General features: G+C 46.8%; 1 protein-coding gene and 1 long non-coding RNA gene across 3 annotated transcripts; one reads left to right on the top strand and one right to left on the bottom strand.

Annotated features, from left to right (window-relative positions):
- The first annotated feature begins 30 nt into the window (after window positions 1–30).
- LOC145657069 (uncharacterized) lies at window positions 31–2,381 on the top strand. The gene is made up of 2 exons (XR_014122912.1): window positions 31–161; window positions 488–2,381. It is a non-coding gene; the product is annotated as an uncharacterized LOC145657069 (long non-coding RNA).
- Window positions 2,382–5,195: 2,814 nt separating this feature from the next.
- setd1a (SET domain containing 1A, histone lysine methyltransferase) lies at window positions 5,196–24,502 on the bottom strand. Of its 2 annotated transcripts, none has more exons than XM_027015713.3 (22): window positions 24,378–24,502; window positions 23,203–23,347; window positions 22,378–22,476; window positions 21,615–21,885; window positions 21,138–21,262; window positions 20,661–20,896; window positions 18,231–19,846; window positions 17,783–17,970; window positions 16,111–17,136; window positions 15,474–15,644; window positions 15,056–15,143; window positions 14,681–14,841; window positions 14,294–14,330; window positions 13,959–14,175; window positions 13,826–13,878; window positions 12,362–13,707; window positions 11,369–11,771; window positions 10,644–10,822; window positions 10,036–10,146; window positions 8,592–8,711; window positions 8,240–8,377; window positions 5,196–6,943 (listed from the first exon to the last, which is right to left on the bottom strand). In XM_027015713.3, the coding sequence occupies exons 2-22, from the start codon at window positions 23,338–23,340 to the stop codon at window positions 6,770–6,772; spliced, it is 6,897 nt and encodes a 2,298-aa protein (XP_026871514.2). In that variant the 5' UTR covers window positions 23,341–23,347; window positions 24,378–24,502; the 3' UTR covers window positions 5,196–6,769. The 2 variants fall into 2 exon arrangements, with proteins under 2 accessions (XP_026871514.2, XP_035386324.1); XM_035530431.2 differs by lacking the exon at window positions 24,378–24,502 and adding an exon at window positions 24,275–24,356.
- Between the last annotated feature and the right edge of the window lie 1,799 nt (window positions 24,503–26,301).

The raw sequence follows: 26,301 nt of genomic DNA, 5'->3' as shown, positions 1-26,301 counted from the left end.
ATTTTAAGGACGGGTGTAAATGTAATCCAGCTAAACTCTACGAGAGTTGCCCATCCGGATAGTATAAAGAGAGTCGAGTCGATCCGGTGAACCCCTCGGTGACTCGTACACAAAGGATTCGTGTCACTACTGGCATCTTCACGAAGTCATTCAGAAGCAAAGTACGTAGACGGTTTGTGGTGCATCATCTCGGCTTGTTTCCTGTTTCCTCTTTCCTTCCTTCCTTCCTTCCTTCACCCAGCCTCTATGGCGACCTTTTTTTGTTGTTCTTTCATTCATTGTGCCCGTAAAAGCACATGGGCATCCGTTCGTGGCATGGATGAACAGTGCAGACGCACACGTGGAGTCACGCTGTTCACCTTGCTGCTGAGCAGGAAGCGCGCGACGCCTAGTCATGACTTTGAATGAGTCGCATTGCAAGGCACGAGAAAGGACAGAGACTCACTAATGATTCTTCCAATAGCTGAATATTGTCTGTGTCTCACAGGGACAGAAGAATAGCTCAACCGAGTCAGAGGTCAGAAGGGCATATCGAGTCCTTTTGTCCCAGTGTGGGAAGCCGTGTGACAGCCATCCAAGCCGACCTCATGATTAGACACTCATGATCGCCTGACACCAGAAAAAGGAATGTCAGGACAGCTGGAGCATTATTAGCACTTAGGTTGATAGGCACTGAGCTTTGCAGTGCTTTCCTCAGTCACAACACAGAACTGCAGCTTTAGGCACGTCGACTGCCAGGGGGGATCCGTTTCATATTTTCTTTTCTTTTGAGGCGAGACCTGCCAAACCTTACTGTGACTAACATTCTATGCAACAGTAACGTACTAGGCATGTAATACCCTCATGGGTGTACTTTTAGCTATAGTTCTGTGCAAAAATAATAGCAATCTAACATCACTAATATATTTAATTACTGATTTTGGCAGAAAAGATAATACAACATGGGGAAAAAATTCATGACTAGGTGTAGCTGAGTAATGGGCAACCAACAGAATCAACAGTCATGCATGCTGCTAATTGGGTGTAATAGACTCATTTAGTGAAAGGGGTGTGTTTACATTAATAGCAGTGTGGAGTTCAATTAGTGAGGTCATTCATTCTATGAAGAAACAGGTGTCAATTATGGCCCTTATTTAAAGGAGGGCAGCAAATGTTGTACCTGCCCTTGCTCAGTGAGTAAAATGGGTCGTTCCACACATTGTAACGAAGGAGAAAGAACTTTGATCAAGAAGTTGACTGGAGAGGGGAAAACATATAAAGAAGTGCAGAAAATAACTGGCTGCTCAGCTAAAACGATCTCAAATCATCTCTTTAAAATGGCAAACAAAGTCCGAAACACGTGGTAGGAAAAGAAATACTACCATCCGCCTAGATCATAGAATAACAAGAATGGCAAAGAAGCATCCAATGATCAGCTCCAGGGAAATCAAAGAAGCTCTTCAGTTACCTGTGAGTATTGCAACAATCAGAAGACGCCTACGTGAAGCCAAACTATTTGAAAGAAATCCTCATAAAGTACCACTGCAGAAAAAAAGATGTGTTGAAAAGGTTACAGTTTGCCAAAGAACACATTGACTGGCCTAAAGAGAAGTGGTGCAACATTCTATGGACAGATGAGAGCAAGATTGTGGCTTTTAGACCCAATAAGAACAGACAGTTTGTGAGACGACCCATAAACGCTGAATTCAAGCCACAGTACACTGTGAAGACTAAAACATGGAAGTGCAAGCATAATGATTTGGGGATGTTTCTCATACTTTGGAGTCGAACCCGTTTATCGCATACCAGGCACCATGGACCAGTTTGAATATATCAAAATACTGGAAGAGGTCATGTTGCCTTATGCTGAAGAAGAATTGCCCTTAAAATGGGTGTCTCAGCAGGCCAACAATCCCAGAAACTGCAGCAAGCGGATAACATCCTGGTTCCAGACCAATAAAATTGATGTTATGAAGTGGCCAGCCCAATCCCCAGACATCAATCCGATTGAGAATTTGTACATGACATCAAAAATGCTGTTTTTGATGTAAAACCCAAGAATTCAGAAAAACTGTGGAATGTAGTCCAGTCATCTTGGGCTGGAATATCTGTTCGCAGGTGTCAGATGTTAGTTGACTCCATGCCACACAGATGTAAAGCAGTTATCAGACATGAAGGCTATACAACTAAATATTAATTCAGTAATCAACAGAAAAGCTAAATCTGTAAACAACTTTCAGTTTATACTGTAAATATTCAAGTTTGTAAATGAAGACACTGCTTTTTTTTTCTTCTTCATTTTCAGTTTAAAAATTGATATTTTGTTCATGTTTTCTTTTGGAATTGAATGTGCAGTGTTCCTAGTGCCTTTGTGTATATGGAAATAAATGCTGTTATGAGGATTGATCTTTTTCTCAGTTGTTTTAAACATACTGCTATGATTTTGCACAAAACTGTATATGCAAATTAACCTCTGGCTGAGGTATGTATGTATGTAGTGTGATTTGAGATTTGTTCCCCTGTGCATGGTATTCATATATATTCATTATGAAGTGTAACTTTGTTACTCAAATCAATACGCTTGTGTTCCTTTCATTCTGATTCTTATACATTTAGCTCTGCAGTATTTAGGACCAGTAATGCACTTACTTATCAGGAGATCAGATAAAGCCTATTATACCAGGTTGAGGAGATCAGATAAAGCCTATTATACCAGGTTGATGCCCAGATCTCTTTGGGTTCTGCACTAATAAAAATGGGTGAGTCATTTTCCCCTGCTATAGCAGGCTGGCCAAACCTGCCCAGCTGACACATCACCATGAAACCTGTAAACCTGCATACCACATCTACAACTTGGCCTGACAGATCTGAGATCATGGAAGGGAAGCACTTGGTAGTCAGTGCAACGCTGCTGATGGAAATGGCCTGTTTCATGTCTGCCGTCTTTAGCATTCAGCTGTGCATCATCTTAGCAGTGATGTGGTAAACTAAAAATACCTTAAGCGGATATGAACTAAAGTATAAGCACATGTTCTGCAGAGTGTGGTCAGCTTGTTCCTGCAGAACATGTGTGTAGTCAGGGTTCCTAATCCATTTAGATTCAGACTCTCCTCTAGTATGACAAAGTGAATAAGCACTCATCTTATATTACACTTGGATACCTGTTCATTGCCAAGATGATGAGCTATATTTGAGGACAATATTTCTGTAAATGATATCGCATCTTTTGCTTGGCAGACACATGCACAGTAATCTGCGGCTTTAAAGAATTTAGACGGTCTTATCTTAAGCACCCATCAATAAAGACCCCAATTCATCTGCCTGTTCTGCATGAATTTGAATTTCCGTTTCTTCCATATAACACAACAACCAACTACAATACGTGGTTGTTTTCACAGGAAGTAGAAAGAGCTAAAATACCCTTCCTTGCAGCTGGTTTAACTGTATCGTTCTCTTTCTCACACACACACAAAGAGAAAACAAATCTGGTACTTGAGTGAAAATAGAAAATAATTAAAATATTACTCAAATTAAAGCAGACCTACTCCATTTATATTTTACTGGAGATAAAGTATAAAATATATTCAAGCGAGTCCATTGTTAAAGTAATTATAAAATACACTTTTTTTCTGGATTTAACAATAATAAAAATGCATGTTTTTCTGGATCCGTAATAAAAACTAATCACTGATAAAACAAATAAATGCTTTTAAATGGATGATTTGTAAAAAAAAAAACAAAATGTGTTTTATCGCACTACTAAATAAAATAATTTAATATTTCAATAAGTTTAAAAAACAGCTTTCAGGAGTAGTCTATATCCAGATTAATGTGTACTAGGAAAGGCTGGACAATTCAGTGTGTGCTGACGCTGTACGACAATATTTTTCTCACGGCATCAACTGAAGAGACGAAAAGGCAACTTAGAAACGTCCTCATCCTAATGCACAAACAAACATTTACCGACTAACGTGCTTCATTTGTGTCAAATGCTAACTCTGCGTCCTTCGTCCAAAGCAGCATGAATGTGTGTGTGTGGATTCTACAGTATGTTAGATGCAGTACCAGGTGGAATTGACTGCATTGTAATTGCTGCAATTCTGTTCTCCAGTAAATATCAGAAGCCCAGCTGCGTGCAAGGATAAGTTGATAGCAACTAAATAAGACGGTCCCATGGACTCATGACGCTTACACCAAATTCTGGACCATTCCAGCAGAGAGATCTTGTTTTTTAAAGGCTCCAGTGTTGAGGTATGATACTCCCGTGGCACCCTGAAGGCTTTATTGTTCTTTGCTGTTATTATTGAGCAACTGACATGGTCTCCAGCTGTTACGGCCCGCTGCAGTCACACCCCGATAAGTAGTGCGTTGAGGTGAACTTCTAGGAACCGATGGAGAATGCTTACTCATGATTCTCCTCTATCCTTATTTGATCCAGCTGTTTTTGTCAACAGGATTGCTGATCACTGGTAGATTTTATCCTTTTGCGACAGTTTCCATAACTCGTAGAACCATTTGTGAGGGAAAGGCCAGGACAAGAGCCTTTTTGGATATTCTAAAGCCAGCCTGTCCAGTGCCAACCATCATGCTGCTTTCAGAGGCAATAGGGGACTCATGTTGCCCATTCCAGTAAAAAAAAAAAGAAAAAAAAAAGACACACACTGCAGTCACACGCTATGTAACTTTAAATCTACCGTCTGAAGGTACCTAATAAACAGACACCTCAAAGCATGTTAAAAGGTCATGAGTCATTGCACGATGACGAGATAAATACCACCCTGAGCAATCTTTCTGCAGACACAAGAAAACCATGTCCATGAAAACTTAGAAAACATTGCGCATTTTAGCTGGAAACCACCCACCTAGATTACAGGATTACATAATAAAAGAGAGACATCACCTGTGTACATTAAACTATCATTAGATTTTCACCATAAAGCCTTACAAGGCTCTTGTCAGAGGCAGGCCACTTCTGGAACTTTACAGCCAAAGATCCTTCACCACAGAAAGCAAACAAACATTCAGGGACAGAATTTAGGGGACAGACTACAAAAGGCAGATTCCTAGGCTTCTGTTGCCAAGCAGCACAGCTGTAGACTCACCATGGTCACACTGGATAAAATGTAAACACTACTTGAAGATAAATCATGTTTTACAAAGCCATCAACCTTGTTTAAATCAAGTTAGAGGAAGAGAAATACTTCTTGGTCAACTGCTCAGTTTTTTAAAAAATATTTTAATGCACCATTAATAAAGGGTCCAACGCATTAATACAAGAAAAATATTGCAAATAATATTAAAATAAAACATTAAAGAAAAAAACAAAAAAACAAGATAACCGAATGATAGGTATGTACAATTTCTTCTCTCGATGGGAAAGTAGGAAAATGAAGAACATATTTACAGACTGGAACCAGTGTGTTTCTACGAGAAACAAACACCTCTACAATATTTACATGTATTTCTTTCCATTTTTTTTGTCCTTTGTATCCTTTTGATCTTTGAGGGTCAGTTTTTACTGAGGCTGCCATGACTCTACATATATTACACGTTTGGTTTCCTTTCAAATAAGGAACAAAATGCTGATGGGGGCCAAGTTAAAAAGTAGCTAAAATAAAGACTAAAACCAGGGGGGAAAAATATTAAGTTAACTGGCAAACATCTATACAAACACCACAGGCTGAGAGCTGAGAGCCGACCAATCACAACAGCAACAGATCGCAAAGCACCTCCTCTTTGTGTCAGATTTACCATGCCCCCCACCAAGCCACAACACCAAATACAATAAGGTGGCACAAGCTCCTACTGACTGCAGTACAGGATTGTGAAGTGCACCTCCTCCCAGTGCACACTCCTTATTGTGTCTGATAAATACAAGGTATGCATTGGTCCACAAAAAAACTAAACAAAAATAAAATCCAAATCCAAACTAAGCTGTTCGACATTCCAGCTTATTGTTTCCAAACACTCCTCTGACTTCTTAAAAAAAGAAAAAGACTATTACCCTTTTACACACACACACACACACACACACACACACACACACACACACACACACACACAAAAGCTGTCCTAAACAGTGTGAAAACTGCCTGTCTGATATCTACGTAGGGCACCATATAAAGGGTTTTACACACAGTCCACAGAAAAGTATGAGAGCACTGAGTACTTCACTGAAAACCTCTTTCACACAGCCAATTTGGGGGGGGGGGGGGGGAATAATAATAATGATTATTATAAAAATAAATAAAATCAATAGCAATTGTTATTGTGGAAGGGAGGATGTGGATACAACTATCTTGCAAACATTAATGGGAGGAAAACAAAAACAAACTGCTGATGTAGAAATATTCCTCAGCCAAAACCCTGAACCCCCCCCCCCCCCCACCCGTTCAATTTTGTGCGCACATCAGCCATTGCTGTCACTTAACACCTCTCTAGCACACAGGCCTCTAAATATACACCAAACCAAAAACTCAGCTGGGTGGAGGCTGCAATTTGCGGGTCAGAGGTGCTGACATCGCCATGGAGACTCCCGCCTCTGAACCCTTTTTTCAATCACTGCCACGACGGCGTCCAGCAGCTGCAACAACAGTCTGACACGCAGTGCATCTCTAATAATACATACGGTAAGCCGAGTGTATGTAACGGACTTCATCGTTCGCCTGTTGCCATGTGGCTATTACTGTAACTTAATAAAGCTATTAACTATACTACCCATGAGCCCCTGCCAACAGTCTCCTCCAGTGGCGGATGAGAGTGGGAAACTGAGAAAGCTGAAACGTAGGCTTTAGTTGAGAGTCCCTCTGCAATTCTCCGTCCCACAAAGACAGGGAATTTTGTTCTCCTCGATGGGGAACTTGTAGTCATACGTGATCTCTTCATTAACTCCGATAGGCTGCTTGGAATAGATGACGATCTTCTTCTGAGCCTCGATGGTAATCACCTTTGCGTAGCAGTTTGGCTAGGAAACAAGAGGATGAGGATTATTTTGGTTCACAGTCAGTAATGGCCAATCTGCTAGAAAAACCTAAAACACAGATCATTGGCAATGTAACCTGATGCCTCCTCTGAAGAAAGGAAATACTGTAAACCAAAACCAATTCCAATATTACGCTGGAACAAAAATATCCCAAAATACATCATTGGCACTGAAACTACTTTTCCATGCAGACAGACCAAAAAGGCACTCTTCACAATGAGTCAAATTAATTATATGACCTTCATTATATGACCTAAATGACAAGCTGTAGGAATGGCCTTGGTTTTCTGACACGTCCAGGCCACGTTCTTGACCCTACACTGACAAGCAGTCTTCCTTCCCGAGAAAGCTCTTATGCAAGAGCAGTTAATGGCCCTTATCAGTGGGCATTCAGAGGAGCAGCTGCACCTCAGCAGAGCTGGATACTCCTACCTCCTCCTGGGCCCCAGCGCCACGGCAATGGGCTCTGAACATTCAACTCTGTATCGATGTTGATAAGCAGTACTTTACCGACTCTATCCTGGCATGTAGCAACAAAGCTGGCACGACCAAAATAACTATAATTATAAGCTTATATATACTTCACATTCTAAAGGCTGGGTGGTGCCAGAACTCTCTGGGCGTAAACCCTGCATGCTGTCGATGTGCCTTCAGGATAGACACCCTGGATTTCCCCCATCATCCTTGGTGAGGGGTTCTTATAATCCTAGCCCTACAGGAGAGCTTTCAGACAAGTCTCAAAGCCAACCACCAAGGCAATCACAACTCCACCCCAGCCCCCCCACGACCACCCAATGACACGGGTTTTTGTTCTGCTCCAGGTCTCAACACACCTTGGCCTGATTACCTGGTTCAGGTATGTGAGGAGCTGGACCAGAAGAAAAACCTGAAAAGGTGGTCAAGGATTACACTGAATCTGTGATTAAATCTGTCTGCTTAAACACAGTGTAGTCTTCTCTATGTTCCAGACATGGTTAGTCCATCACTAGTGTTAAATGGGTATATGCTAGAGTGTGGAAAGAACTAAAAGTTGAAATGCAGGAACAACAGTGTGAACTGTGTACTTATGGAAGAAAGTCTTGATATGCACCAAGAGCAACAGGAGTTCTGAATCAGTTCAGATTCACCGTCATGAGCTTTTGACTAATTGGTCTCTTAAAAATAAATTCAGCTGTGTGATACCTGTAGTGATCGTGCATCTCTGTATTTTAGGGTGCATTTTTAGGGCTGCACTCCATCACCATGCTTTTGTGAATGAGTGCATGTGTGCGTGCTTACAGTGCAGCAGTGGTTGATGAAGCGAGCCAGGTTGCCACATTTGGTGGCGTCGATGATGGTGTCATGATCCACACGGAACAGGTAGCTGCTGCCGATCCCTTCCTGGGCGTAGCGCTTCTCCCGATTGTCTGCCACCATCTGACGACACGACAACAAGCCCCGCACTTAAATACAGCTCCTGAGCACCCATCGGCTGCATTCTAAACCATGTATCCAATCATTTAACAGATCTCTCCCTCTCCATGAGCTCGACCATCTTGCCCGCCGCCGTGTTACATTGCAAGTATGACCGCACCTCCCGTGGCAGGTCGCCCATCACCCGTTGTGTAAATGCAGCAGAGAGCAGCTTCACCTGTCTGATGTTCTGGCCCACGTACTCGATGACCATCTCGTCGGCGGCGATCGGCTCCATGGCGAACAGGCCCCACTCGTGGATGCGGCTGCGGCCGAAACGCAGCTTCTTCTTGCGGAACTGCGTGGCGAGACACAGCGCAGGACACGTGAGACATTTATGAGACAAACATGAGAAAGTGGAGGACACACACACACACACACACACACACGAGAGCCCTGCCACACTCCTCCAGTTAGGTTGATCTGTACTAGTTAATTTCTGAGTCAACAAAAGGGAAGAAAGGGAAGATCTGTACATTCTGTAGATTGTGTACATATATACACACACACAACCATATACATTGAACATTGTGTATATAATCATAATATACATATATTGTAAATACATTGTTAATATATTTTGTACATATATATATATACATATATATTTTGTACATATATATATACATATATATATATATATATATACATATATATATATATATATACATATATATATATATATATATATATACATATATATATATATATATATACATACATATATATATATATATATACATACATATATATATATATATATACATACATATATATATACATATATATATACATATATATATATATATATATATATATATATATATATATATATATATATATATATATATGCAAAGAGAATATATATATATATATATATATATATATATATATATATATATATATATATATATATATATATATATATATGCAAAGAGAAATATATAACATATATAGAATATCTATATTTCTCTATGCACCCCTGTTTTCTTTTCCTCAGTTTGGACAGAGCACTGTCCACCATTTCACTGCGAGTTATACTGTGTATGACTATGTATGTGACGAATAAACTTGAAAAGACAAACAGCGGGAAACACACCAGAGTCCTTTCCTCTCAGGAAGGGTCGTACTTCCGTTAAAGCAAAGTAACAATAGCATTAGTACATCTGTAAACAGAATGCGATACTCAACACTGGCTGCTTCACAAAGTATGTTAGCAACACAAAGAAAGTCCTAAATAAGTCCTTTTCTAGTATTGGTGACCTGCAACTAGAATGAAGAACACAAAAGGTCAGGACCAGCGCAAGTGCTTGATTCCTGCAGTGTAGTGCTGACCTTCAGCACACAAAGGCTGGATGGTAAATGACCCTGTGCTTGACACAGCCATGCTGCCTGGACTTCTAAAAGAGGGAGCTTTCATGCAACAACAAGTTGCAGCTTTGTACCTAAACTGATTTAAATCCGTTCCTCAGATTCTGCTTAAACTTGAGTCTAAAACCGGGGAGGCACGAACACGGCTCCTCTGTCTGCAGGCAAGCCAAGGGGCCTTTCAGACACGCGAACAAAGGGAGAGCTCTTCTGTAATCAACGCAGCGGCTGATAAGCGGCGGTCAAGGCTTCACCTTGAGCTGGTTGAGCTTGAGCAGATCTGAGTCCATCACGGCGGGCGTGCCGATGGCACTGAGGAGGCGGCGCTGCTCCGAACGCCTCTCAGACAGCAGGCGGTTTGAGCCCTGTTGGGGAGAGGAGAGCAAACTGTCAAGTACAGTGGTAGCTCAGTGGTTAAGGTACTCTAGTAATCAGATTTTTGCCAGTTCAAGCCCCACTGCTGCCAAGTTGCTACTGTTGGGCTCCTGAGCAAGGTCCTTAACCCTTGTTAAGTCACTTTGGATAAAAGCGTCAGTTAAAGACCATATATGCAAAATGTGGTAGCTCAGCGGTTGAGGTACTTGGCTTGTAAGGTTAAGGTACTTGGAAGGTTGCTGGTTCAAGCTCCACCACTGCTGGGCCCCTGAGCAAGACCCTTAACCCTCAATTGCTCAAGTTGTACTCAATCATAATTATAAGTCACTTTGGATAAAAGCATTAGCTAAATGCCAAAAATGTCAGTGTCAAGACATCAGTACTGACCTGCTTTACACAACAAACAACAAAATAACGTACCCCTCTGACCCCTCCCGCCTTGCAGAAGCTGCCCCTTACGAGGCTAAAATTCAAGGTAAGCACGTACCGCTATGTCATAGTCCATGGCCTCCTGCACGGCCTCGGGGAGGTCCAGATCCAGGTAGACGTCCTTCTCCTTGCGGCTGATGGCGTAGTAGCCCTCGCTGCGGGCACAGCCCGTCACGTGCTCTCGCAGCTGCCCGTCCAGTGCCTTCTTCCGTCGACGAGGGTTCGGGATGTTGGTGAGTGCAGCCCAAGGTCAAGGGTCAAAAGCACAACCTCCGGGGAAGAATGTCTCCACAGGACACCAAATCTAAACCTCCCTGTCTGCAAATGTTATTCCACGTTGAATAGCTGGAAGTGAATGGGTTTACACTTTTCTTTGCATAGAGTGCATTTTCTCAAGATAGAACTATTAAAGTAAGGTGTTTTTTATGAAGACTTTGAATGACATTAAACAGTTGAACTCCATAATCAGTAGAAAACCATCATTTTCCGGCTATACTAACCAATCAGGAGGCTACTTAGCCCCACTGGACACTGATTTCATGCATGAAAGGCTAAGGGCAGCGCTAAGCACTGTGGAGAGCTGCGGCTGCTGGGAGCACACAAGCATGGCTGAAGGTAGCAAGAAGCACAACACTGAAGACAGGAGACGTAAGGGCTTCAGTTTTCCTTGTGCACACCACAACAAGGTCCCTAAGACACGGTGTCAAACAGCCCGAGCTGCTATGGATTAGCCACGCGTGAGTTTCTCTACATCTCGCTGACCAGGATGAGCAGGAAGGATATTGGGGTGAGGGACCCAGTGCGTGTCGTTGAGCCAGTCCGTGTTGTGGTCATCCTGCAGCAGCTTCTCGTAGGTGCTCTTCAGCAGTCTCATGTCCTCCAGGTCCAAGCCGCTGTTCCAAATGTCGTACAGGATGGTCATCTGCTCAAATTCGCTGCGGTGGTCAAATGTGCGCCGCGCCTCCGGGACCAGGAGCTCTGCCCCCAGCACGGGCTGCTTGGCCCGCCTCTGGGTGGATGGGGTCACACCAGCCTCCTGGAGGAAGAGGCGCTCGCTCTTCCTCACCTCCTCGCGCTCGAACGCGAGTGAGTCGTCCAGGCCAAAGTCAGAGTCGGCGGAGTCCGAGCTAGAGCTGGACAGATCGGCCGGTTCCAGCTCCTCCACGTCCACGTCCTCCTCCAGGTCCTGCAGGGGCAAGGATGACGGTTACGCGTCAGTCAATGCATCTTCTGTTAAGTCATCAATAATATGACTTAATATGCAGTTCTGGTATTGCAATAAAGTGCAATGATTAAATAAGCCCTCTAAAAGTAAACCACTGCTGTTCTCACCTCACCCTCTACATTCAAGTTCTTAAAAGGTTACTACAGGTTCCTTTGTTTGTTGATAAATTTATGGTTAGGAAAAGTGGAAATTTGAGAGTACTGGTTTGGGTGACGCTGCAATAAAACAAATGTCGGTGTTTTGATCACTATGGATGCCAGTAACCAGCCACAAAGGAAATTAAACTCTAGATCAGAGGCCAGCCTGTACAGAGGTAACCGTTCACCTCAGGCTGTTGCAACAGAAACGCTGAACACACAGAGAGAGAAATATCAGTTACTGACTTGCATCAGAAATATTTGTACAGATATGGAGACGATGGACTTAATTCAAGGGGAAGTGAATTTTTTTGCGTTATTTCAAAAGTAACGTTTTTTGCGTTATTTTCGCAAAAACCACAAAAACTGCATATGCACAAAATACCACACACACACACACACACACACACACACCTCTAACTTCCTTTTCCTCTGTCTCTTGGCCTGTTCTTCTTTCTTGGTGGGCTGTAGGTTCACGGTCTCATTCTCTTTCTTGTCTTTCCTAGTTCTCTTTTTAGTCTTCCCTCTCTCAAGCTCCTCCTCTCTTTTGAGCAACGCTCTCCGTTTGGAAGCCGGACTGAGGGCCTCGGTCGAATCCCTGGCCTCGCAGACGAGGCCCACCCCGGGGAGGGCCCCCAGAGGGCCAAAGTAGTCTGCCGCGTCCACCCTGCCCAGCTGAGCATCTCCAATGACCTCCTCCGGCGCCTCCTGCACGCCGTGCTGATTGAGGTCCGCGGGGAGTAAAACAGTGGGGTCCTGCTTTGCCCTCTTTAGGGAGGGCGTGAGAGGAGGAGCAGCAAGGACAGTGAGGAATTTGGAGTAGTTGTGCTCCTGCAGGATGAACATGCCCTCCAGATCCAGCAGGGGGAACCGTGGGTAAGGAGCATACAGGCCCCCCTCTTCCTCCTCAAACTTGTGCTCCTCGGCCTCGTCCGAGGTCTCCGTCTCCTCCGAGTCCACGTCTGCGTCGGTGTCCATGTTTAAGGCCACGTCGGCCAGCACGGAGAGGTCGTGCGGGGCTGCGGTGGCCAGCTGCAGCAGGCTGGATGCACCCAACTGCTCCCGGAGCCTCAGCCTCTGCTCCAGCCGCTCCTCCTCCTCGTCCTCCTCCTCCTCCTCCAGCAGCACAGGGTGCGGAGGAGGGGTGGAGGCCGACTGGCTAACCGTCCGGGGGCGGCCGCGGGGGCGGCCCTTCTGCGTGGGCATCGCCGGAGCGGGGGCAGGCTCCTCGTAGGCCACTCGGACCAGCGAGGCGTGGTCCAGCGGGAGGTTCTGGACCGTGAGACAGACAGGGGCAGCAGGGGCTCTGGGGGAGTCTTTCCCGGGCCCTCGTCTGGCGGGGGTCTTGGCAGGAGCAGCCTGCGGGGAGTGAGCGGGGCCGGGGCTCTTCCTGGGCTCCTCCGGTCGGAGAGCACGCACTGGGGGCGGCACGGTGAGAACAGGGGCCGGGGAGGGGGAGAGGGCATTGCCCGGGCGCGAGGCAAAGGGGCGAAGCATGGGGAGGGGTTTGGAGGACGTGGGTGGGGCGACGCCAGTGGACGTGGCTCCGGGCGAGGTCGCTGTGAGCACATCCGGAGGCTGAGATTTGACGGGAGAGAGGAGGAAGGTCTGAGACAGCGGCTCAGCCGGCGGGGGCGTGCCGGGCTTCACCTCACTCTCCTCCATGGAGAATGACACGGTCTTGCGTCGTTTCTTGAGGGGAGGCAGGATAGGGGAGGAGGGCCGGCGATCCACCGCTGCAGCAGCTGCCGTCTTGTCTTCTGGTTTCAGGAAAACAGATGGGCGAGACAGAAAAGAAAGAGGAAACGATGTTACAAGTTCAGGTCGGTGGTTACTGGCTGGTCGGTCCAGGTGGAGGGCTGGGACTGTCAGGCTTACCCGATTCATCCTGCACAGCCGCCGTGGCTGACTGGACGGCGCTTATTTTCTCCCTGTGAGACAGACGGTCACGATGTTAACCAGGCGCTCCACTCGTTTATTAATGAGTATAAACAATCTCGTGTGTACGTACTTCTGCTCTTTCTCCATGTCCAGAGCCAAGCTGTCCATCGTGGACTCATCCATGGTATCCAAGCCCTCGCTCTCCCCTGCCCGCTCAATCTCATCATCCTCCTCATCTTCGGATGAGGAGGAAGACGACGAGGAAGAGGAAGAGGAAGAAGAGGACGACGAGCTTCCCGATGAAGAGGAGATGCTCTCATCATCGCTGTCTGCGCTGAGAGCTTCATCTGGGGCGGAAGACATTAAAAGAAAGAAATATAATCAAATTTATTTTAGATTTTAAGTAAAATAGTTGTACATGTACTTCCCAGCTGATAAAATTAAGCACTTCATAAAATCACTCACCTTCCGACTCATCTTTATCGCTGTCATCCTCCTCCTCCTAGCAACACACAAACAAAACTCTCATCACTGATCATTTATAATGCCACTAACACACTACAAGAGCTCCAACAGCCTGCGAGGTGTAGAGTCAGCCAAGGCACTCTGCTGCCATCTAGCGTCCACTAAAGAAACAACAGTACTGGATTCTTTTTGACCTCAAATGGAAAAAAAAAAAAGAGTCATTACATTAAAAACTAAATGAGAAGACAATATGTGCTGCATAACTGCCGGTTAAATGTTTATTCCCAATAACCATATATATTTAGTCCGGTCTCGAGAATAAAATGGTATAAAAAATCCATCTTGGATTAAATTAACTAAAACACACACACGCGCGCGCAAACACACCTTTTCAGAAGACGATTCATCCGAGGTCTCTTCGCCCTCGCTGTCCAGGTCGTAAGGCTTGCGAGCCCTGGCTCTCTTTCTCCGGCGAGCGGCGTCTCTGTCACCAGGCCGACTCTCCTCAGGACGGCCGGCGCTACCCGTTGCCTTACCCTGGTACGAGTCTGAGACGAGACGCAGGAGGGGCAACACACACCACACACACAACCACAAAGTGTTTCGAGGAGAGCTCAATCCAACAGTGGGGAGAGAAAGAACTACCCTTGCTGTTACATTCGTATGGCTGTGCCCCTCCAAGTTAAGGTGGCAGAAACTAAACAAGACTATTGTACTTGTGGTTACTCCATTTTCAGCCTGAAAAGACGACAAGGGCTTCACCTTCATCTTCCTCGTCGGGTGGAGTGGAAGGTCTGGCTCTTTTCAGAGATACATCATCAGCCAGTTCCTGAGGCGCTTTCCTCTTCACCTGGGAAAGAAACGCCCACTCACATCAAATCAATCCAGCCAGCCAATCAGGGTCCTGTCCAATGAACCACTGTTGTCATTCTCACGGCGAAGGACCGTGTAATCCTGGCGAGTTCATGTCATCTTCATTAACCACAAAATGCATGTGTGCAATTCTAAATCATTTCTAACTGGGTACACTGAGGAAGACCCTTTTCCCAGTTTACACTAAAATAATATCCTTACCTGTGTATGAAGCGAAAAACTCGGCCAAAAGAGGAAAATGTAATTCACCTGCTTATGTCGTCGTATTTACGTTTGTGTTTATTTCAGGGAAGTAAAGGCTACGCACCTTGAAGGAGGGCAGGCGCAGCGCCCCCCGCAGGGAGAAGCCCTCCATGCCTCCGCTCTTGGCCCAGTCCACCAGAGACATGAGGGGCTCACGCGGCCGGCTGCTCACCTTGTCCTCCTTCTTCTCCTCCTCCCGCACCACCGACACGCCTCGCAGCGCTGTCTGGAAAGGCTGGGGTGGGGAGAGAGAGAGAGGAGAGAGAGAGAGAATTTTCTTTCAGCAATGACTGCCCTTATATATAGTGAGGCACATTTCTTCAAATGATTCTAGCTCGTTATGACAAATGGTTGAATTTCGGCTCCAATACATGAACTAAAACGAAATCAGCAGGCTTGTTTTTAATCAGACTACTGACTGCTGAGTGAAAGTCAGCTTGTGATTTATCTTGCATTTGAAATCGGTAGAAAAAGTGCATCTTTCCCCCCCCCCCAAAAAAAACAATGACTACTACTTCAAAACTCCACGTGTTTCTCTCTGTGTCTTAGCAGGTGGAACCTTTCCTGTGTTCAGCACTTTTGTATGATCAGACTATAACACAATCATATCACAGCTTGAAGAAAGACTGTACAGACCAGACAGGACCATAACTCAGCTCCACCCTCTACCTACTCATACCTCCACCCTCTCCCTCCCTCACCTTGGCCTTCCTCTCCTTGCGCTCCCACCACTCGTCGAAGGTGCCGAAGGCGACGTTCTCCACCATCTTGCGGTTCAAGTCTCTCTGCATGATGTTCTTCATCTCCTCGATCAGGGAAGCCAGCACCTGCTGCACCGTGGCCTCGTGGGGGTTCTGGCCCACCACGGCCATCGGGCTACCCTCCGTCCCATACCGATCGCCCTCTACGCCTGGCGCCGCGCCGTACCCCGGCGGGGGATAGTGGGCAGGGTAGTGCTGCGGCAGGACGTGTGGGGGCCAGGGGGGATGCGGGGGAGGGACGGCGTGATGGTGGGGCAGGGGCAGCTGGGCAGAATGGGGGTCTGGGTACGCGTACGAGATGTGCGGGGGCATGTAGCGGTGGTCCTGGTCGTAGTGGTTTCCCGCGGCCCCATCTTGGTCCATGTAAGGGTGGTGGGGATGGGGAGGAGGCGCGTGAGGAGGGGGCATAGAGTGGAGATGGTAAGAGGGGGGGTATTCCGAGGCAGGCGGGTGATCGCCAGGAGGGGGCGCCGTGGAGCCGCTGCCGCTGGACACCCGCATCTGGTGCAGGCGGCTGAGCATCTGCGTCTGCATCTGGAAGGACATGCCGCTGTACTGGCTCATCAGCTCCACGGAGTTGGTGTAGTCGTACATGTGGTGGGACAGGGGCGGAGGGTACTCCGGGTGGAGCTCCATGTGCGGCAGGGGGGGCGGGATGCCGGGGGGCGGGGGCGGCTGGAGGGAGAAGCCGGGAGGGGGCGGAGGGGGCAGGTGGGGAGGGTAGGAGGGGATGGGCGGGAGGCCCATGCTGCTGTTGAAGTGCTGCGTGCTGTCCGGAGGGGGACTGGCGGACGGGTCCGGGGTCTGGGACGGAAGCGCCGACTGGGAGGACGCGGCAGGAGACGAGGAGGACGAAGCGGCGGCGGCGGGGGCCGTGGAGGAAGCGTGCGGCGCCGCCATGGCGACGCCTTCGTCGTCTTCTTCGTCCGAGATCTCCATGTCTTCCCCGGATGAGTGTGGAGATGGCTGGAGAAGGGAGGAAGGACAAAGATCCAGCGTTACTGTAACATAGGGATCAGTGGAATTCCACAACTGGCCACTGCAGTGTATGTACACTGGAAACACCTTCTGCCTTCACACTGAAACAGTGAGCCCACGTTTCCTCTAAACACACAAGCCTAGTACTGAAACCCTGCCATATGAGGGGCGTGGGGTGTGTGTTACAAGCACGCTGAACTGCCGCCGTATGAACAGTGCTATATAAATAAACTTGCTTTGCCTCGGTGTGTCGATGCGGTGAGCGCACTTGTGCGAAAAGTTAAAATGGCTATTTCAAAATTCACTGTACAAGATCAGAATTTACAGGAAACTCAAAACACGGAGGTCAAAATTAAGCAACCACTTCTATTTACCAATAAAAACGCATCGGCATTTTTACTGCAACGACGTACAGTGCACTTGCTAGCTAACACTGACTTAAGAGAACAAGCAAAAACCGCGCATCTGTAGGGAACCGACTGTTCCCTTTCATACCCAACAAAAAAGAGCACAAAACAAAAGCCTGGATAAAGCCGAGGACTGTAATCTCAGTGATCTCTACGGAACAGCGGGTGGCTCTGCATTTAAGGCCAGCAGTCTGAACGACTCATTTCCTCGCCGGCAGGTTGCTTACCTGTCCCTCTCCATTGTATGCGGGCGGAGTGTGGGCGGCGGCGCCCTTGGGTGTATCGGAGGCCGCGTGGGCGTGGTCCTCCTGGGGCAGGACCACCTGGGCCTGCGGCGAGTCGGACGCCGAGGGGACGAGGGGGACCACTTCTGCGGGGCTCTTGTGGCCTTCAGCTGCACCGCCTGCTGCCAGAGCTGCAACGACACGTCGGGTTGGAACCGGGCTTCAGCATGACTGTCTCACTGTGGCGTTGACCGGATGTCAAAGCGTTGTGCAGTGCATTGATTATAAAGCGTACTGAGAAAGACACTACGTAAGCATGACTTTATATCACGTCACACGTTACAACGTACACAAACGCGAAGGTACACACGGATAGGTATCGGGCAACGTTTGTGGTCAGAGGTGGACCTCCTCCTTGCGGCGTGCTGAGGCTCAGGGCCTCCACTCCTACCTGCTGTCGCCCGCTTCCTCGTCCGGCTCCTGCGCCCGTCTCGGTCCGCTCGTCTCCTCGGCTGGCCACCCTCACCCTCGCCCTGTCTCACGGGGTTCACCCTCTCCCCGTCCTGCGGCCTCCGCTTAGCCGGCTCTCCTTCGGCGTCTCCCCCGGGCGCTTTCTTCTCCTCACTCTCCACCTCCCGCTCCGCCTCCTTCTCCTCCTCTTCGTCGTCGTCCGATGCGAGGAAGGAGAACTTGGCCTTCTGCTCTTTCAGCAGCATCTCGATACGCGAGTCCAAACTGCTGCTGTGGTGGACGAACGGGAGGCTCTCGTTGGTGGAGTCCGGCTCTGGGGAGGAGTCTCGCTGGGGGAGGGGCGGGGAGAGGGAGGCCGCGGCGGAGGACGAGGAGAGGTGGTGGGGCAGAGAGGTGGAGGACGGGGAGGTGGAGGACGACGGGACGGAGGCGTGCGGGGGAGACGAGGGCGGAGGGGTCCGCGGGGGCTGTGGAGGAGTGCTGGGCCTGCGTTTGGCCTTGGTCCACTGCTCCTCCAGGACGGGGCTCTCCTGCCCGAAGTCCAGAGAGCCGAGAGTCTCGGCCACGGCGGCCGCAATGACGGACGCAGGTGGGAGGGGAGGGGGCGGAGGGGGAGGGGGCGGAGGCAGGGGCGCGTGGTGAGGGTGGCCGCGGTAGTCGTTGTCCAAGCCTCCGCCCGCCGACGAGCCCCTTTCGCCTCCACCCACACCACTGTGTTGGCTCCGGAAGGATGGCGAGGGTTCCAACCGGGATGAGGAAGGGGCATCTTGAGAGGGCAGGTCTTTGGGAGGAGCGTACCCGCCATACGAGGCGGAGGCAGGCGGAGGCGAGAGACTGTTGGAGGAGCGAAGGCTGGGGTTGGCGTGGCCTCCGTATCGAGGGTCGGAGCTGTTGGAGAAGTCTCCGTCTCGGTCCCGGTCCCTGTCCCTCTCCCAGTCGCGGTCCCTGCTGCTCCGCCGGCGGCTGTGGTGGTTGTGGGAGTGGTGGTGGTGGTTCCGGTGCCTTCCGTGGTCTCCGGAGCGGGACCCCGAGCTGTCCCGCCGGTACGGCCTGCCGTCCCGTTCCTCCCGCCGCTCTGGGTGGTGGGAGTGATGGGAGTGGTGGGAATGGTAGGAGGATTTGGAGGAGGAGCCAGATGAAGAGTTTACGTCCTGTTGATGGTGGTAGGAGGAACGCCGAGACCCTCCATAACGCCCCCCGCTGTCCCTGTCTCGATCCCTATCTCTAGACCCCCTCTCTCGGTCCCGGTCTCTGTCCCTCTCTCGCTCAACCATGGGCGGAGACTCATACATGGAGCCCGTGGGTGGCAAGTGGGGGTGGGGTGGCATATGCATCCCTGCTCCACCCGCGTTGTGATACGGAGGGTAACAGGGAGGCTCGCCGGGGCGAAATGGCGCCGAAGGGGGCGGGTAGCTGGGACGGCCTCTGTGGTACATGGGAGGCTCCTGCGGGGGAGGGCCGTGGGGGTCGTCATAGTAACGTGGAGGCTTGAACCCTGAGGAGGAGGACACGGTGGAGGAAGAGCAAGAGGAGGACGGAAGCATGTCCTGCGGAGCATAGCTGCTGCTCAGAGGACCGCCACTGTATCCGGCATGCCTAACAAACAAACAGGAAACTCGTTCATGTGTGGAAGGAAACAAATATCGGCACCGCAATGGTTAACTGCTCAATGCAGCATGAAATTCAATATTGTTATATGATATTATAATAATGGACCAACAATTCATTTTTTAAAAAAGTGAAATTTTAATGCAGCCAGAATCAAATGCAGATCTATTACCCCCTTTAAATCTTTAATTTAATAATGATAAATATATGCCTCACTGCTAAACAAGGAAATGAAGCCAGAATTTAAACACAAACAGGTTCAGTGTTTTTGCTCTTGGCAAACATTAATAACTCAACTGCTCTGCACAGGGGACCCTCTTGTGGTTACAGTCCTACTACTTTTAAACATTCAGTAACAGCAGAACTTTAATAGTGCACAACACAGCAATTCTGAACACTGGTTACATCACTTTAGCACAGTTTTTTTGTTGTCACATGTCTGCTCAGTATGCACGCTGTAAAATAGCGTGGGCGAGTCAGGTTTCTGTGTACCGTGCACGGAGCGCCCATTAGATTAACAGCACGAGTGCAATTATGTTTTTCTTCAGCAAATAGGGTTCACCATTGACAGCATGACAAGATGGCTTAAAAAGTGCACTTTTAAAAGATTTGCCTTCCTACTCACTGCTTTGTCACCCTTCTATAGCAACCATTGCTTCATTCAGCAAAGTCCGAGGACGTGACCCAATCAGAGCTTTTAAAATGTCACAGACATGGACGAAGGCCATCAAAGCTCACCGAAGAGATATTTGACATCTCGCAGAACTGACATACAAATGTCACTATAACTGCCAAAACCAACCTGGCTCCAGAGTAGCCGGAGTCTTGGGAGAAGGGGGTACCGGAGCGGGGTGTGTAAGGGGTGCCTCCTCCCTGGGAGGACGCAGAGGAGCCTGGCGTGTACGGCCCCCCAAGGGAGGACGGGGGTGTGTCCAGACGCTGGTCCCCAAAAGCAGTGTCCACGGAGCACGGCGTTGTACTGCCCAGAGGGGGTACTGGCACCTGATCTATAGAGAGCCTCCGCCTGATGTCAGATGACTGGGGGGGTGGGGGGTGGAGAGAAAAGGCTAACGTGAGTCGTCGATAAAAGTACAACAAAACCAGGCGTGTCGTCTATGAAAGTATGAATGCATGACATTGCTGCAGTATTTAAAAGGTCAGTTAGAGACTAACTGACCATTTAAACCAACACATGGGTTCAGAACTGGAGAAACTAGGCACCACAACAAGTTCCCTGTGCCAGGCTCTTGGCTGAGATCACCTCCCCATGTTCACTTACCGTGTCAGGCTGGGCCAGGGCAGGGGGCTGAAACTTCTCGGTGAGGGCTCTGCCCCCGGTTGGCACCGTCTGAGGGGTGCACGAGCCACTAACAATCAGGTCATAATACTTCATCCTCTGCTGGCCTGCAAATGTGCCAAACAAATTGGTTGTTACGCAGGGAGAGCTAGCTAAACAAAGCCGCTCATGTGGGACTGTCAATGACCTGCAGCAAACGCTGAATGTTCAGTACAATTAACTTTCAATAAAAATGTGAACTAATAAAAAATAAAATCACTCAACAGCACCAGATGTGAATATTCCAGATGTGAAATATGCCAATATGTATCCCAATGTGTCTAATGTAACTTTCAGTGTTAGATCAAAAGACATCACACTGCACAAACAAATCCTTTTTATCTCCAGTTTTCCGGGCACAGTGTTTCTTCCACACACCTCTTAACAACAGTGTGCAGACTGGCCCAGACACACTCGTACCTTTAATGTCCAGCTGGGCATGGATGATGTTTCCCATAACCGAGGTGTTGTGCAGGTGTTTGACAGTGTCTTTGGCCCCCCTGGTGCTGGTGAAGAGAACACGGGCCAAGCCCAAGTGCTTCCGGGTCTTGGGGTGAAACAGGATCTCCATTTCCTCTACCTCGCCGAACTTGGCACACATCTCCAACAGGAAGGGCTCCTTGATGTTGTCATTCAACCTAGCAAATGTCACCTCCTTCAGTGGAATAGGACCCACATAATACTCATCCAGCTGTTGGAAAAGATGAGACATCATTAAGAGCAGGTAAATCAGAGGAGTGAAACGTTTATTTAAATGTTATCTTTAAATTTTTTTTTTAAAAGACGATGGAGAGATGGGCGGAGCACAATAAAGATGGTAAGGTGATAGGAAGGTGGGTGGCACACAATAATGTTGATATGGTGCAGCTTCCAGGTTCAAACAGCACCTGCCTTGCTCTCAGAGGGACAGAGTGGTACTACTGACCTCCAAACTCTTTATGAAATGCTGAGAATTTAGAAAAAATACTGATGCAAACTTCATCCACTTCCTAGCTCAGTGGGGCACTCAAAGATATAGCTTGAATAAAACCACTAGTTTCTGCACTCTGAGCTTTTTACTATACAGCCAGATCTGCTACACTGGGAACATGCTTGAACTAGAAGAAGTATTATCTTTAAAAAAAACAGAAACATTCACTAAAATCCTAAAGGAAACCTCAGTGAAAACAGACTGAGGACAAACCTTAAATTTGGGCAAAGGAAGAGACAGTTCTATGTGCCTGGACCAGATTCTTCGTGGTCGAGGGTCACGTAACTCCCCCACAGGTGGGAACCCTGAGTCCTGTGAATCAGAAGGAGACAGGAGATAAAACAGAGAGCAGGGTACTGGGCAGTATGATTAATCACGTATTCCCACAAATACATATTTTTGGAATTCACAGTGCAGTTGGTGGTAAATGGACATGGACATAGAACAGTTTGAGATAGCAATATTGGTTTCAGTTCAGTATTCTTGCTAACAGAATTACACATGCACCCTTGCAGCTTAATAGAGAATGATGAATGCCAGTTTGCCAGTTTTTGTTCCTTAATAAAATGTACCCTGCATGCTAAATTTAATCTGTTCATATGCAAGCTTTGGTACCAATTAAGCAGTTTCATACCGGTGCATTAACACAATGCATACATCACGGAAATAGTAGCAACAAACATCACTTGAACAACAATCAAATGTGTGCAATAAATCAAATCAAAACAGCTTTACAAGTGGTTTGCTGAATGTTCTGTGAGTGTTTTGACATTTCCTACATGTTCATATAGTCCAAGTGTGACATGACCACTGAACTGTACTAAGCATTCCTAACATGATTCAGAACCATCATACTCTCAACACAAGTATATTCTTTCAAGATGGATCAAGGACTGGGACACTATATCAAGCCGACAATGAAATACAAAATTAGTTAATGGTTTCTGTGAGGCAACAAACATAATGGTCAGGCAGTTTATTACTGACTGAGATATTCACCAATACAGACATATAAGAAAAAAAATCAAGAGTGAATACCGGCACGCTGAAGTAAATTCCATCGTATCTGTAGATCTTCTGGGCAACCCTGCGGATGGCAGGGTCCTGTACAAGCTTGTAGCTCTTCCATTGCAGACTGAGAGCTCGCTGGGTGTCTGCCCCACTGTCTGGATCCATGCTATCACTGCATAAGAAGAGGTGATTCCCATGCGAATTAGCTTCTATATGGTTTACAAGTTCAAAGCACACAATGATTTATAAAATGGTTCACAGCTCACTGAGTTAGATGATAATGATAAACACATCACTAATATTTATTTCACCGCATCCATTGTTCTTTATGCGGTGAAATAAATATTAGTATTAAGGCAATTAGAAGGTAATTACCAAATACAAGTTATACCACTTATCAAACGTGCTAAGGGCAACAAGAGACAAAGGCAAAAATAAACAATAATTTAGAGACTGACAAAAAAAGATCCGTTTGTTTGTTATGATTCTGCCGCGCTCCAGCCAGCAGACTGGTCACAATAACAGTTAGTTAGCCAGCAAGCTAGCTACGGCTCGCCAGACCAACAACCTAGACGTCACATTACCGAGCAAGCGAAGATTCTTCGTTACAAAGAACATTAATCGATTTTAAGACAAAATCTTGTAGTTCCCCTTATGTCGAAACTACCAAGACATCACCTAACGCTATAACGGCTACACGTACGCTTAACTGCTATGTACAATTCTATTTGCCTGGCTAGCTAGCAACAAGCTTACGCGATAAACACTGAAAGTGTTAGCCGCTAGTTAGACGGCTACAGACTAATTCGCTGGGAAAAAAGGCGAGACGGAAGGCACGAGACGAACACGCCGGGTTTTTACTATTAGTTGTCGTTTTAGCGACACGTAACGGCACGCTTCCTAGCTGCGAACCCAGAAGCCAAAGCCCCGCGCGTTGGGAGTCGTTTGCCCGCTTCGCGTCCACCGAGACTAAGAACGGCCGCTGCGCCGCGGAGCCGAGGCCTACGGCGGGCGAGGAAAACACACGCTCCTCGGACACAAATACCATTCCGTTTCACGTTCGAGGGCAGAACGATCTGTTGCGAAGGGCATCGCTTACGTTCCGGTGCAGCTCCGAAGCGGCACAAATCATGATCTTGAACCTAAAGGTGATGTTTTATGGAAAAAGGAATAATACAGAAAGCGACCATCGCGTAACCAACCTGTGAGCCTCGCCTGCTCGCCATCAGTCACTAGGATAACATTCATTGGATTGGCAGAAACAGTTTCCACATAAATCATGACCGTCTGCCCGCATAATAAGGGAAATAAAACAAACGCACCGGATAATAGAATAATACATAAATATATATGAATTCCATTTTTTTGTTAGGACATTTGTCGCAGACTACATTCCCTCCGTCATTTTTTCGCCGTCAACCAGGCGTGTGGTTTAGAAATGACGAATGTACCACTTATCGTACGAAAGTTATATTAGGGGCAAACGGGACGGTTGTAGGTTAATACTGGGCCAAGTTCATTACTCAACAAACTAATTGACTAATTGTTTGACTTGTCAACTTATTCATTTATTTATTGATTGATTAAAAGCGCTTTTTATAAATTTTCTGAGATCAGCTGAGATAGCTCTGAAGACAGATTTTTTGCGTGTTTATTGCGTTTGGCTTATTTAATTTTTATCTAGGCTAAAAATGGGATACTTTGGGATATTTCATGTACTGCTGTTGACATTAAATCATGAATACAAACTATATATAAAACAAAGGTTTAGGTCAAATTTAAGGTATAACGTACTCTCAGGTGCAGCACGTCCACCCGCTCCTTTCTTTGTATAAATATCTCTCTTTCGGGGGCAAGGGGGATGGTACGTTTATCCGAATTTACCTACCGAATCTGAACTGTACATTTACGTGAATGAACGTACTCGCTCCCTCACATTTAGCAGAACTTCTTCACAAGGGGAGCTACTGGCACTAGTAGGGCCTAACATATGGGCGATCAGCCCAGCCGCATGTCGTATATTTGTAGTTACAAATCAATATTCACTTTATTATAGTAATAGTATATAAGATTATTACTATTATATTACATTAAGCAAAACTACCCAACCAAACCCTATATAAGCTCGGAAATGCATGGAACATTCCATGGCACTGTTGTTAACCTACAATACCAAACACATAAAAAGTTTTTATAAACGCTCTACAAAGCGTTTACTCGAGCGGTTATCTGTTCGATTGGCTACTTAGGGTTTCCTGATCCTAAATTCATTATTCATTATAATTCACCTGCCACAACGAATAACACTGAACTGGTACACTCATTAAGTACACAGCGATGCACTTGTATGCCGAGCTAATTTGCTAGCAAGGCTGGGGATCTGGGTCGTATAGTGAGTCCACTGAGTCTCTAAGTGGCGAATGTTTGGTTTCTAGGACTATTGTTGCTGAAATCACATCTGAATTTTAACAAAGTAGCTTTATTTTTTAACCTAGAGTGCTACATTAATTTATTTTATTTTTTATTACAGTATATGGCATTCCAACAATATAGCTTTGAAGATTTTAAGCAAGCCTTTAAGAACGTTTGGATTTTTTCCAACGTTATCTTTGCCCCAACACCTCAGCTGGGGTGTGGAAATGTCCTGTAAACCAAAAGAGGGCTTCGCACTAATGACGGTGTGTGCGCTGTCTTATTGTCTTCAGCCTTTATACAACCTTCGGAACTTTTATTATCCATTTCAGTAAGTTTAAAGGGAGAAGATTCAGTTTTTGCACAATGCATATATACAGTTCGATAACTTATAAATCTCATGTTTTCACAAGAAAATGCGAAGCAGTTTTTGGATAATGGCAATGACAAATTGGCAAATTAATCATTGATAGTTTGTAACCTACAACATATAGATTGTAGCGGTTTTAACACTAATAAATTGTCAATCACAGTTGATAAGATTAATTGGGGGACCACCCTGATTAACAGGGAAGCTGTATTAGTTATGATTCATTTACTAATGATTAATAATTCAGTCTCAATTTATGAAAGCTGCCAGTTCGAGATGGGATTATTTCTTGTTTACCAAACATTATATTATCACTCTTGACTCACAGACGTAATAACTAAAGG

The sequence above is a fragment of the Electrophorus electricus genome, chromosome 3 (assembly GCF_041902795.1).
Source record: "Electrophorus electricus isolate QZ-2024a chromosome 3, ASM4190279v1, whole genome shotgun sequence".
NCBI classification, from domain to species: Eukaryota; Metazoa; Chordata; class Actinopteri; order Gymnotiformes; family Gymnotidae; genus Electrophorus; species Electrophorus electricus.
Note: the sequence above shows the minus strand (reverse complement) of the source record. Positions and strands in the feature narration are given on the sequence as shown.